The following is a 15,000-nucleotide window of genomic DNA, read 5'->3' as shown; positions in this document are numbered from 1 at the left end:
AGTGTGATATTTGCGCGTTGTAATCCTTTAAAGAAGACACCTGTTACCGATATCATAAGAAAAGAACTAATTCCCAATGCGTTTAAGATGGTAAGAACGTCGATATAGCCTACCAGTGTGTTGAATAAACGAAAACAGAACAAGGAAGCTACTCAATAGGTTTTTTTAACAGATGACGTTAAAAAGATTGTGTTAACTGACGAAAAGGATTGTATGTTAGAAGTTCATGAAAATAGTTGTAACAATGTATCTATAGTGTATGGATTTTAAAAAATCACAAATACCAATCAACAGACTAAATCGCGAAATAAAAATCGTTTTTAAAAGAAAATAATGGTTTCGGCTGATATTTCATGGAATGGCAAAACCCAAATACTCTTCATTAAAACAACAAAGACTACCGTCAATACTGATAATTACATAAAACTATTGTTAGAAAATCTTTCGTAAACACCTTTATCAAGGAAGGAATTTCTGTTTTCAAACAGATGTTTCTGCAAAAGAATACAAGCTTTTCTTCAGGGTAAGAATATTCATTTCATAGAGAAAGACAACTTTCGCCTCAACCACCAGCCTGAATCCAATGAATTACGCGATTTGGCTTTCTTTGACCGAGAAGGTTTATCGTGGGCAAAGATCCGCATTCACAGAAGAAACCTTGAGAGAAGGAATCATTTTATGCTGGGAGGAGAGGAGATAACCATTGAGGAAATTCGGAAGTGCATGTCATGTTGGAAAAAAGTTTTTTATTTGAGAGGACGGCGGTGCTATTGATCACTTTTAAAAAGTGCTAGCTTGGTAATAGTTGAACCAAAATCGGTATGTAAGTGTGCTACTTAGACGATTTCTTATATGATGAGGAAAATTATATGATGAAAATAATGTTTATAGTGACATAATTAATGTTTGCTAAAAATGGCAACAAAGGTTAAAATCATCGCCATTTACTCTCTGCAATGTTGCGTCATAGTTTTCTATTGTATTTTTGAACACGATTTTGAAAAACCACTGTATATCATTTTTGTTTCTCAATTCATATTCATGTATTCATGTCTTCTTATAACGGTTTGTTTTATTTCTGTCTCGAATTTGAAAGAAATCCAATGAAGAATATATATACACACACACACACACACACATATATATATATATATATATATATATATATATATATATATATATATATATATATATATAGACATGCCGACTGATGAAATGGAGGACATAGAAAAGATTGTTTCGGAAGAAAAAAAAAGTGAGTGAATTTATTTATTTTTATATGCTCTAGCCAACATTATCGAGCACTCTCGTACCTACAAGTACACACCAACACTCATAAATATATATATATATATATATATATATATATATATATATATATATATATATATATATATATAATCACCTCATTTGGTTATTTCCTCTTACATCCATCCGTTGTTATTTTGATATAATATATATATATATATATATATATATATATATATATATATATATATATATATATATATAATTCCTTTGCTTACTTTAAATCCACGTGCACCTTTTTGGTTCTAATAAAGGTATTGACTTTGCTTTTAACTCAATTTTCTTCATCAATTTCAATCAGACGCGATGAGTCACAGAGAATTTTAGAAATGTGCCAAAAAAATAATAAATGACTTTACAATGCTGGCTAGTTCTTTATAAATAATATCGTTTAAAATAGCAACACACCTTTTCACTTTCAGTATCCAGAGCAGAGGTAGCCTCATCGAGTAATAATATCTTTGGGTTTCGAACCAAGGCCCTGGCGATGGCAATTCTCTGTTTCTGACCACCACTCAGCTGTGTTCCTTTAGATCCAACCAAAGTGTCATACCCCTTTGAAAGTACAGGAAAGGCCTTGCAGAATGCATTGAAACGATTGATTGACTTTCACAGAAATGGGTCGCATAATATATCAATTTAGGCGAAAATTGATGATTGAGGGTACATATCGATGATCAAGTGAGATTATTATCGATGTATTCCGACTCGTGATTTATTATTATTATTATTATTATTATTATTATTATTATTATTATTATTATTATTATTATTATTATTATTATTATTATTATTATTATTATTATTATTATTATTATTATTATTATTATTATTAATATTATTATTATTATTATTATTATTATCATCATCATCATCATCATCATCATCATCATCAATATTGTCATCGTCATTATCATCATCATCGTGATCATCATGATCATCATCATCGCAATCGTCATCATAAGCATCATCATCCTAAACATTACCTATCAATACTTATTATTTGAAGGAAAGGTAAAGTGGGAATTTGGATTTCTAAATAGAGAACTGTTTATATATGCGTAGAACGTGGGGTTCTATTTTGATAACCTCACTATTAAGTATTCCATTATCTTGCATCCAGACCAACTTTACTTCCAATATAGATTCCACGACCACTTAATCTGTCCACATTAACGACAGGGAATACCACTCACATGGGGAAGGGAGCTGACGAAGTTGTGTACATTTGCCTTTCTAGCAGCCTCAATTATTTCATTCATACTGACGTCTCGGGTGTTGTCCCCATAGGCGATGTTGTATCTGATGCTGCAATTGAACAGGATTGGTTCCTGTGAGACAAGTCCAAGTTGTTGGCGTAGCCATTGAACATTCATCGATTTGATGTTGTTGTTGTCTAAACACTTTTATGGAGATAAAACGTAGACATCGAAATTATATCATAGCATACATAGCCTAGCATTTCACCTCAAATCATTGAATCTTTTATGTCAAATTACATTTTATCAATAATTTGAAATAATGACAGCCTACAAATTGAAATTAAGATTGATGTTATATATAAACAACTATATGAAAATACAGTTACTCTTTAAAGAAAACACGACAGCATTAGTCGATTAGTCGATTAGTCTTTTTAGCTTAAAGAAAAGAAAACCTTGCGAGGACACTGGCTGACTTGAGAGTTTTTGCCAAGATGATGAGGGTCATTAAAATCGATCGATATTTGAAGGACGAGTCTTCTGGCCAAATGTTTGAATACTGTCTTTCCAGAGTACGGCAGTTAGCGAGTTAATAAATTATTCTGTTTAACATTTGAGAAATTAGCGTACCTAATGAGATTTTTAGACTGAGTCTAATTTAACACTGAAGTTTTAAGTTGTATAAAATACACGCTTAGATAAATCAAATATAGATTCTGGTTTAATATTGGTGTATTGGACAATACTTGATGGTTTGAAAACATTTCCATTACAACGAAGATCTTGGGTTCGAGCCTCGCTCGGCGCATAGTTGACTCCTTGGAAAAGGATCTTTACTCACATTCTCTGACCGTACTCAGGTGTAAAATGAGTACATGGCCATAACAGCGTTGCCTCTGTCGGAAAAAAAAATTGTAATACCACCTAAAAGGCGTCATGTCTCGTTTTACATTTTGCGTGTTTCTGTTGGTCAGGGACCCTTTGTAAAGCGCTTTGAGCGCGTTAAGTGGATAATGCTCTGTTGAAAGCTCAAGTTTTTACCTAAGGGCTTTGAGCTTGTTGAGATACGGGGTAAGTCGCTATATAAAAACCAAATATTATTATTTAACAATGAAACCATAACCACCCGAGCTAACAGACCTGCAAATACCACATACGCGTCGCTTCCTGGCCCTAAAAATGCTTTGTCGGTATATGGCAGGTTTTTCAAAGAGTGGATTCAACAATAACCACAAAATCTAGCAATGACTATGAAAAATGTTTTCTTCTCTTTTTGAGGAAAATTTTTGTCTAAAATCAAAGCCCTATCTCCACTGAGTAAAAATGTTTTTGAATTTTGAAAATCCATTCATAAATAAACAAGTTATGCAGTTTCAAAGGTGTCATTTATTTGGATGACCCGCAAAGAGGAAAAAAACGCGAAAATATGGGACGCTTTTTCGGCATTTTTTTTCGACCTTTGGTTGTATCTTGCGTAATAAATAGATTAAAAGATTGAAACTTGAAGAGCAAATTAGGATGGTGTTTTGTAAAATACGGAAAAAGCACTCGTCATATTCATATGAAATTCTACAACCAAAAAGAAGAAATGTTCATGTATTACCTTGTCAGCGACAAAACCTCCACGCCCGGTAGTTTTAGAAATATTTTACTGTTAACGGTCTTCTGGTAATCGCACGAGTTTTGTCGCTTGACATAATCTAAAATGACATTTTTTCTAACTGTGTGCCAACTTTCAGTTATATTCATCAATAAACAGCGTCGTAATTAATTTTAAAAGATAGCATATACGGAACGGCTTCGTCCCATATTTTGACGCGAATTCGGGCACTTCGTAAGCGAAAAAGAGGCCCAAGGATTTGTGCGGGATAGTCATTGCTACAAAATCTGCTACAGAATCATAATGCCTCTCAAACATATTATGTATGGAGATAGCCGTTGCACATTCACCGCGGCCCACCAGAGCAATAATTTGACCTGAAGCAACAAATAAGTTAACTATAACTTATAACGCTTACCACAGAGCCTGCGACGGAGTCATAAAACCTCTCAATCATCTGTATGGAGGTACTCTTGCCACAACCACTGCTGCCCACCAGAGCAACAGTCTGTCCAGGAGCGACAGACAAGTTTAATCCTCGCAGTACAGGCACACCGGCACGGGTTGGATAGTGGAATTTCACATCCCTAAATGTGATAGTAGGGCGGTATTCATTCTGTAAGGGGGGGGGGGGGGGGGGGGGGGGGGGGGGACAAAAAAAATAGATTGAAGCCAAGGGCCCGTTTTCATGAACGAGGACTATATTTAGTATTTTACTAGTCTAGTAAATGACTAGCTAGTCTTAAGCCCAAGCGAAGCAAGTGTTTTAAAAAATCGGATTTCATGAACGCTTTTTAGTCTCGGACTAGCTAGTAACATCCTAGAAGTGGGCGTTGTAAGGTATATGAAAGATACACACGCCTTCAGGCTTGCAACGCAAAAGATTTCCAAACTGGAAATTACCGCACGTGATATTGACTGTCGACTGTTATAGACTACAATGATGTCCATCGTCGACTGTCAATTCTATAGTTAAGCCAATGGCAGTTTCATTGAGACAACTTACACCGAGATTCAAACTGAAAGAAATTGAAACAAAAAAAAATTACACAAAAGAGAAAGTGTGTTCTGATTAATCACATTTTTTCAGTCAATTGCAATGTGAACAGAATAACTTTTGTCTCCACTATCTTTCTAATCATCTTTGTTTTTCTTTGACGCAAATCCTTCGATTTCGGAGTCTCTCGTTCACACTCTCAACTCCGAGCCGAAAGATTCAGTTTTTTTAGTTTTTACTCACAAAATGTGTACTTTGACGATCTGCACATACCTTATTGTTTTTTAAAGCGACGTTTTTTCTTTCCGAAGTGAAGCTCACTCAATCTAAAAATAGCTGCTCTCTGGTTGACGCTATAACATCACCTAGTAACTAGACTCAGACTAAAGAATGAAGTCATGCTTCGGCAAATGACTGAAAGTTAGTCCGAAGGTGCCGTGATTTTAGTCCCGGACTTCCTTCGTCAGCTCACATGAAATCCGATTTTTTTCAAGTCATTGACTAAAGTCAGAGATAATCAGAGACCACGCGCTAGTCCGCGTTCATGAAAAGGTGTACTTATTTGCAAGTCTGATCACCCAGCTTGTTATGGTCTCATTGTTGTAATAGAAATACTTTCAAAACAACGTAATGTCCATTACAACAATGATTAAATAAGCGCATAATTGCATTCGGCTGTCAGACCTGCTAATATGTGCCCAGAGGTTGAAGATAATAGTGTAGATCAGGGCAGGATACAATATTATCATAAGAAAAATGTAGTAAAATATACATTTTTTTCCCCCGTGCAGCCTTGTTTTCGAATGGTATGACACTTAGCTTGAGGACAGTAGGTAGAAGGTTTGAATCACGTTGTTAGCGGATCTTTACTCACATTTTCACACCATAGCCATATGTAAAATGAGTACATGGCCGGTAATAGCCTTGTAATAGGGCATTACAGGCGCTATGTCCATTCCCACGTTTCGTCGTTTCTAATTAACTTGGGACCCTTGTGGACCGCTTTGAGTTTACATTTTGTGGACACCGCGTTTTGTTTTCAGTTTACCTGGCACTGTATCATATAACTACATATTTCAAAACTTATCTTTATGATTATGTTTACTAGGCAGACCCGGTGAAAAACGCATTCCACTTTTACGACCCACAGTTACTAGTTGTGCTATCAAAGTTAAATTTTTAAAACTTTCCTATTTTAGAGTGTTTGGTTGGGTTGTCATTGGAATCGGCCAATCAGCGGGCCTGTTCGCGTCATTGAACCGGACGTTGGAAATAGATTAATATCCAGTTGACTTTATTAATTTTTGTTTACATTGAAATCCTTTGGCTATGTGATATTTTATGATACCCGTCTTGGTCTGCAAGCCCCTAGTTCAAGTCCAGTCGCGGGCGTTGCGAGCTAAAGTCTTTACAAAAAGTTCTTTTCTCACATTCTCTTACCATGCTCAGACTTTACGTTAAGATTGTTGTCTCTGTCAAAAACAAACTGTAACAGGCGTCTTGTCACATCCTATATTCTAAGTGTTGCTGTTGACTTGAATTCTTTGTGAAACGCTTTGTACAATTTTACGTGGAATTAGTGAATCATAAAATCTCACTTAAAAAAAATAAATGAAACTGGCAATGCAGTCAGAAATATGAATTGTGACCCGCCGTCTCAAAACGGTATTATGTCGGGATGAATTGGACACGAAAAGTAAATTTAGAGAAAAAATTATGATGAGGTTAGGACATTAAAATTTTTGCAATTTATACTCCACCATAACCAAAAGCAATAAACCAAGGTTTGATATTGTGAATTCAATTTCCCTCACCTAATTTATCCCGTCATAATATCGCTATGAGAAGGTGGGTCTCAAATGTAATACTGATTAAATCTATTAAATTTTCAGTACCTGATTTACATAAGTCCTTCTTAGTCAGTCATGTGTCCTTGGTACTTCGCCGTAGACGTTTATCGTGAGCTACTTCCTCCACTTCCTCCCCTCCCATGACCAAGCTTTGGATCGATATGATTTGTCACAAACAGGGAACAAAAGTGTGATGTCAAAAAACTGGTTCCAATTTCATTGAAAGCGTAAAAACCACTCTTCCGGATCGGAGGACTTTATACATATCCCTTATTGTGTAATTGATCTTCTGATTTCAGAGTGATGGTATCATATTTTCTAGTCCAGATATGCTGATCGTCAGGACATATCATCCATCCTCACTCTTTTATGTTACGTAATTTGAATAATCTGCTTATTCAACTGCTACTAAAAAAAGGTTATGCCGCCTTTTGATTCAATATGAAACCTACTCATTATTAGTCCTCCAAAGATCTGGATACATACGCACTTCGAACGAGTTTGAAATTGGAAAAGTAGAAGGTGTAACATTACGACTTTTCTGTCCTATTTTTTTCTCTCAAAGAAGAAAAACAGCAGTCCCAACAAACCTGTAAAATCTTCCCATTCTTGTCAGTATAATCAATCTCTGGTTTGGAGTCTATGATGTGTAAAATTCTTTGAGCTGAAGCCTGAGCTTTGCCCATCTGGACGAACATGCCCGCTGATTGGCCGATTCCGATAGCTCCAACGACAACACAGCCAAACACTCTAAAAATAGGAAAGTTGTAAAATTAAACGTTGGTGCCATAATATATCGATGTCAACATAATTGCAGGTCTGATAATGGCACAAAACTATGGACTTGGTTTAAAATTGTTGTAAGGAAGAATTTTTTGCGTCGCTTTGAAATTATGTATTTCCATTACAACAACGAGATTATAATCATTTGGGTTATCAGACCCGCTATTGAGTAAATGTCGCATATATGAATCTAGATACCATTGCTATGCTAAAGTGCATAAAATGAAGGCACATTTTGACTGTTGACGTTTCGAGCCCGGTTCATCAAACAAAGTAAACGAATAACAAAATAAATGTTTACTTATTGATTTTTCTGAAAATAATCAATTTGTTTTAGTTTTTACTTGCAAAACCATTTGTTTTGATAAAAGGGAAGTCTGAAACATCAAAAATATTGAAGCTTATGTTATTCCTTAATTTTCTTCATAATATTCATGTTTCTTAGAGCTTTACATCTTAGTAAAATATTCTCAACATCCGCCAGCCAAATAAACCTACCAACACACAAAACTGTGTAACCGTTAATGTATATAGTCTAATCAATAACATATTGAATCACTAAGTGGCAAAAATATTTTAGTAGCAGGATATATAGGCAGAATCTTAGGAGTACGGGGTGTAAACGAGAGAGGATGGATGATATTTATTGACGATCAGCATATATTTAGACAAGAAAGTATGGTGCCTTCAGTCTGAAACCGGAAGATCAATTACTCAAGGGATGTATCTAATCCTCTGGAAGAGTGGGTTTACACTTCTGATGAGATTTGAGCCAGTTTTATTTTTACGACACAGTTTTGTACCCTAGTCGCTTGACTACTTCTCCACATTTGTGATGACACTGTACCAACCAATTCCAAAATCCCACAAAATAATTTCGAAATACTTACGTAAACACGTCATAAAATTCCATAACTCCTTCTTTGACCAAATAAGCTCCAAAAACGAGAGATGCGCTGTAGCAAAAGTACATAGTAGCTTGTGAGAGGCCATATGCAAAGCCAATAGCGTGCGCACTCCTTAGGTTGGATTTGTAGGGAACTGCGAGACACGTCATGTAGCGATTGAGGAATGTTTTCTCCAGAGATAGAGCAACTACTGTTCGGATGTTGTCCAAGCTTTCTACAATGATCTGTATTAGGGTAATTTAGATGTTGAATAATTATTTTTGGCAAAAATAATAATATGGTGGTGGTGTAGGTGGTGGTGGTGGTGATGATGATGATGATGATGATGATGATGGTGATGATGATGATGATGATGATCATGATGATGATGATGATGATGATGATGATGATGATGATGATGATGATGGTGATGATGATGATAATAATAATAATAATAATAATAATAATAATAATAATAATAATAATAATAATAATAATAATAATATCAACAACAACAACAATAATAATAATGATGATGATGCTAATGTTGATGACGATTTTGATGATGAGGATGATGATGATGATGGTGATGATGATGATGATGATGATGATGATGATGATGATGATGATGATGATGATGATGATGATGATGATGATGATGATGATACTTTATTCTTCCCAAAAAGAGAGATAACTTGGAATAATTTAATGATCAAATTTGATGGTTCCATAATTCTAAATACTTATGCTTCATTTTTTTCTGTAGAAGGCCATAAATGAGCCAAACTTAATATTTGGATCGAGTAACATCAAAAGTGCAATATCAAATTAAGCTTTCTAAAAGATGTTAACAGCGATGTACACATAAGAAAGCTTTATATAAATCTATGAAACTGTTCAAATACAATTGCCAATCGCAAATATTAAACTTGATCTCTATATAGCGCAATATCCACTGTACGTTCTCGCAGCTCTTTACAAGGGGGTCCCTAGCCAAAAGCAACACTTAACATCACGCCTGTTAGGTGACATTACAATTTTTTACCGACAGAGACCACGCTGTTAACGACCAGATATTCATTTTAATCTGAGTACGGTGAGAAAATGTGAGTAAAGAGCCTTTTTCGAGGATTCAATTATGCGCTCTTCAGAGCGGGACTCGAACCCTGAATCTTCCAAACCGAAGGCAAGTGTCATTCCGCAAGGCCATATATCTAGCCCACAAAAATGTTTTTTGTTTTTTTTTTGTTTTTTTTTGTTCTTTTTTTTTTTTTTTTTTTTTGGTTTTGCTTTTGACTGACGATTGAAAGAAAACAAACGACCAAGAAATGGCGTTGACAGAGCAGGATACTTGCCTTTCCAGCGTCCTCTGCTGCCAATTTATTTTGCGTAGCTTGTCGGGCAGTGACCTTGAACTGCAGAGCACCCCCTATAATGGCGAACGGGAGGAAGGCAATGACGACCAGGGTCATCAACCATCCATAATAGAATGCAAAGGATAACCCAAAGCCTAGGGATGATAAACTCATAACTACAGCTCCTATTTGGTTGCCTGTCATCTGAAATATAATCGGTTTCAATGTTTATCATCAGCAGCAGCATCGTTGTCGTCGTCATCATCATCATCATCATCATCATCATCATCATCATCAATAACAACAATAACAACAAGGGGTTGGGTTGAGCTTTTTTTACAGGGCAATATCCGCTAAACGTGCTCAAAGCGCTTTACATGGGGTCCCTAGCCAACAGCAACACTTAACATGTGGGACGAGACATGACACCTTTTATGCGATATTACAATTTTTTTTTTCCGACAGAGACAAAGTTGTTGATGGCCAAGTACTGATTTTACACCTGATTACGGTAATAGAATCTGAGTCAAGAGCTTTTTCCACGGTCTCAACTATGCGCCAAGTGAGACTCAAACCCATGACCTTTCGATCCGAAAGCGAGTGTCATACCCCAAGACCACATAGCCCCACAACAACAACAACAACAACAACAACAGCAGCAGCAACAACGACCTGTAAGTCGTCTTGTATTGTCATAGAGAATCGCAACTATGACTTCCAACCATAATTTCAACAAAATTTCTATAAACTCTCTTTCATTTTATATAGAAATTGAGGTTTTATTATGCTGCATTTTAGTTCGGTATACAGAGCACTTTTTACAGAGCCAACATAATTTTATCTTCCTTAAAAGTCTACTAAAAATTGATGCGGGGGCAGTATTTTGGGTCATTTTTTAACGGTAAGACTCAATTCCATCATGATTATCCATACTGCCGTTTTATTAAAGAACACAGTATGTGCTATTTGGTTAACATTGCATATATTAATATACTGTGTTTTTAAAAACAACGGCAGCATAGGTTATTGATAAACGAATCGTACTAAAGATGAGGCCCCACCTAAAAAGCGTGATCTAGGATTGTATTTGAAGCGCTTATAAAGTTGACGATGCACTGATTGCTATAAAGGCTGGAATCAACGTGCACTTATTTGCAGGCCTGATAACCAAATTTCTTATGGGCTTATTGTTGTAATGGAAATCTCATAAAATAACGCAATATGTTGTCCAATACAAAAATGTTAAACTAGGCCCATAAGCGGGTTTGGATGTCAGACCTGCATATACGTACACATTTCCGGCTGCAATGTATAAGAATGGAGCTACTTTGAAGTCTCGTCAGTAAACAGTATATTGTTCAAATCAGAATTTTGGTAGTCCAAAAACCACGTAATACGCGTTTGTTTGTTTGTTGTTTTTTTTCTCAATAATCTAATCAGGTTTTTGAATTCTCATCTATTTTCCTACTGGAATGAATCTTACAGAACATATTATCAGTGAAGATGTTACAATAATTTCTCTTGAAAATAATGCAATATGAACCAGTTCTTTGCCGTAGACTCTGGAAAAACTCGTATTCAAATATTTAAGCGGCTATGTGATCTAGTGGTATGCCACTAGCTTTCGGATCGGAAGGTCCTGGGTTCGAGCCTCGCTCAGCGCACAGTTGAGTCCTTGGAAAAGGATCTTTACTCACATTCTCTCAGCGTACTCAAGTGTAAAATGAGTACCTGACCGTTAACAGCGTTGTCTCTGTCCGACAAAATGTAATATCGCCTAACAGGCGTCATGTCTCTTCCTCCGTGTTAAGTGTTGCTGTTGGCCCTGTAAAGCGCTTTGAGCATGTTTAGTGGATATTGCACTATATAAAAGCTCACGTTTTTTTAAAGCAGAATACTTTGTCCTTCAAATATCGATCGATTTAAATGAGCATCTTGCAAACACTATCAGACCTCGCGAGATCTCAGGTTTTAGAGTTTTTACTCAAATGAGGGTCATTTAATTCGATCGATATTTGAAGGACAAGTTTTCTGGCCAAATATTTCAAATACGTGTCTTTGCAGTACGGCAGATAACTGATTAACCCTCTCCTTACCACCTACAGCAAAATCGTCACATTTGTCCACATTTGTACAACACAATATACATTTTTCTTATTCAGATTTATTTTGGACATCACAATGTCTTTGTTTAATTAATAAGAACATAACGTTGTTTTGTAGAGAGATTGTTTGAGTTCAAGAAATCCATTTTTCTGCTGGGTAAGCCTGCCATTTTTGGGAGAATACTGAAAATGATCGGCGGTACGGAAAGAGTTAAAGCTCTTGTTGCGAGTGTTTCGGTTTAGCTTAGCGAGCGCACCAAGACCATTCAATCCTTCCGTGTCAATTTTTTGCCACACCTCACTAGATTCCATTTACATCAATATGGAATGAGATTAGCGGAAGAGTAGCGTCCCTTGATTGGACGTCACCCATAGTCTGTGACGTCACCGGCAGAAAAGTTATTAGAAAGAGAACGTCATGTTGGTTGTGCGCATGCGTCTCTCGTCCTCGCGGAAAAAAATGACCCAAAATACTGCCCCCGCATCAATTTTTAGTAGACTTAAGGAAGATAATATTATGTTGGCTCTGTAAAAATTGCTCTATATATACCGAACTAAAATGCATCATAATGAGTTTTTACCAAGATGAGTGGCATTTAAATCGAAGGACGAGTTTTCTGGCCTAAACTTTAAATACGGCAGTTAACTGGTTAATCAAGTTTGTACTCGTATCAAAAATGACCAATTAATCTATTAATCCCTGAATGTATCCTTCTATTTGTTATCATTTCTTATTAAATTTGCTTTGCCTGCATTGTATCGTTCACACATTTTCAGATCATGATTTCTCCTTTTACCTTTTGTACTTGTGAAGCGTCAGTGGATAGTTTAGTAGTGAGAGCTCCTACTCCATTCCTGGCGTCGTCAAACCATGAGATGTCCTGAAATGATATCATTTGAAAAATTTGTGACTGGTCTGCTTTATAGAGTACCATCCTCTACTCTCTCTCTCTCTCTCTCTCTCTCTCTCTCTCTCTCTCTCTCTCTCTCTCTCTCTCTCTCTCTCTCTCTCGCCCCCGCTGTAACAGATTGCTCACAAGCTTAATCAATCATGCCCCACTGCACAACCTTACCCTGGAAAAAAAAAAGGTTTATTCCATTTTGGCCCAAAAACTTTAGTTTGAGTACTTTTGACGGAATCGGGACAGTTTAATCCATCGATTTTGGAAATAAAAAGTTTCCCATTAAAATGAAGAAAAAAACGGGTTTTGTTATATCTAGTATGACAGAGCGGGCTACATGTTAAACATGTTATTATTATAGAATGAACAAAATGGACGTCTCTCATCTCTTTGTTGTTGCTTTTAGACAGCCATTTTAATGATTTGTTCCCACTAGAATCTATGAATCAGATTAATAACGTTTATGGTTACACATAATTTTGTGTGTTGGTACGTTACATCAGGCTGACGGGTGTAGTAAGTATTTTACCTAAAAGCATAGCATCAATAACCCATTAATCGGCATCATGCCAGGTAAATCAAATGACTGAAAGTGAATAATATTATGAGATGAAATATCAAATTCGATTTATTGGCATATATATATATATATATATATATATATATATATATATATATATATATATATGTATATATATATATGTATATATATATATATATATATATATATATATATATATATATATATGATATATATATATATATATATATATATATATGCAAATTTTCACTCACATTTTATTGGCCGAGACGACTCGTTTCTGTGTTTTTTACACTTCTTCAGTCGGCGTAATCCATTGTAATGTCCGTAGAAAGTTCTTACTCCAAACTAAAGTTGTTTCGTTGTGTATTGGTGATTAGTGTTGATGTGTATTGTGATGTGCTCTCATGTTTATATTATGAGTGTGTGTGTGTGTGTGTGTGTGTGTGTGTGTGTGTAATACGGACATTACAATGGATTACGCCGACTGAAGAAGTGTAAAAAACACAGAAACGTGTCGTCTCGGCCAATAAAATGTGAGTGAAAATTTGCATGATCTATTAGCTCTAACCACCATTATCGAGCACTTTCGTACCTACAAGTACCCACCAACACTCATAAATATATATATATATATATATATATATATATATATATATATATATCTTTTAAAAAATATCCAAATATTGCTGACTGATGCTCGAAAAAAATAAATAACAATAATATAATTTGAATAGAAGCTTCCATTCAGACGTGCACATATTTTCAGGTCTGATAACCGAACCTGTTTATGGGCTTGAGTTAACATTGTTGTCTTGACTTAAGCCAAGCTTTTGATTCCTCGTGGAACATAGGGTCATAACAGCACTCTTCCATCTGACTCGGGTTTTGGAGATCTTCCTTATCTGGGCCCAGGTTTGTCCGGCTGCCTTTATCTCAGTCTCAATGCTTCGTCGCCATGTTTACTTTTGGTCGATCACCCCTTCTCTTTCCTTGCGGGTTCTATTCCAACGCCTGCATAGTGAAATTGCTTGCAGCCTTCCTGAGGATATGGCCAATCAAGCCCTATTTCCTTTTCTTTATTTCTGTATCAATAGGTGACTGGTTCAGTTTTTGGTACAGTTATTCATGTGTGATGATGTCTGGCCACCTGATGTTTAGGATAATTCTGAGATACTCGCCATGTCTCCCAGCCGTATAAAAGAACAGACTTCACATTTGTGTTGAATATACGGATTTTATTTTTCAATGTAAGAGCCTTTGAATTCCAGAAGAGTGTTAAAGGCATATCGTGATTTATTTATCCGGCTTTTAATGTCTTCGTCTGTTCCTCCCTCTTTGCTTACTGAGCTCCTTAAGTAGACAGATTTATCTACCTCATTGATGTCTCTTTGGTGATGTTTTATAGGGTGAAATTACTTGTTGTTTACCCTCATCATTTCTGTCTTGCCTGTATTAATTTGCAGTTCT

At 35.9% G+C, this 15,000-nt stretch overlaps 1 protein-coding gene across 1 annotated transcript in view; it reads right to left on the bottom strand.

The window, feature by feature from the left end:
- LOC144964594 (ATP-dependent translocase ABCB1-like) overlaps positions 1–15,000 on the bottom strand; it is a 64,553-nt gene that overhangs the window by 2,962 nt on the left and 46,591 nt on the right. Inside the window, exons 22-28 of the mRNA XM_078899044.1 lie at positions 12,885–12,968; positions 9,983–10,186; positions 8,631–8,872; positions 7,548–7,707; positions 4,529–4,726; positions 2,505–2,711; positions 1,717–1,863 (exon numbers count right to left, since the gene is read on the bottom strand). Coding sequence (XP_078755170.1) covers positions 1,717–1,863; positions 2,505–2,711; positions 4,529–4,726; positions 7,548–7,707; positions 8,631–8,872; positions 9,983–10,186; positions 12,885–12,968 — 1,242 coding nt within the window. The remainder of the gene's footprint in view (positions 1–1,716; positions 1,864–2,504; positions 2,712–4,528; positions 4,727–7,547; positions 7,708–8,630; positions 8,873–9,982; positions 10,187–12,884; positions 12,969–15,000) is intronic.

The sequence above is a fragment of the Berghia stephanieae genome, chromosome 2 (genome assembly GCF_034508935.2).
Source record: "Berghia stephanieae isolate SIO BIC M18660-M18661 chromosome 2, UCSD_Bste_1.3, whole genome shotgun sequence".
Classification (NCBI taxonomy): domain Eukaryota; kingdom Metazoa; phylum Mollusca; class Gastropoda; order Nudibranchia; family Aeolidiidae; genus Berghia; species Berghia stephanieae.
Note: the sequence above shows the minus strand (reverse complement) of the source record. Positions and strands in the feature narration are given on the sequence as shown.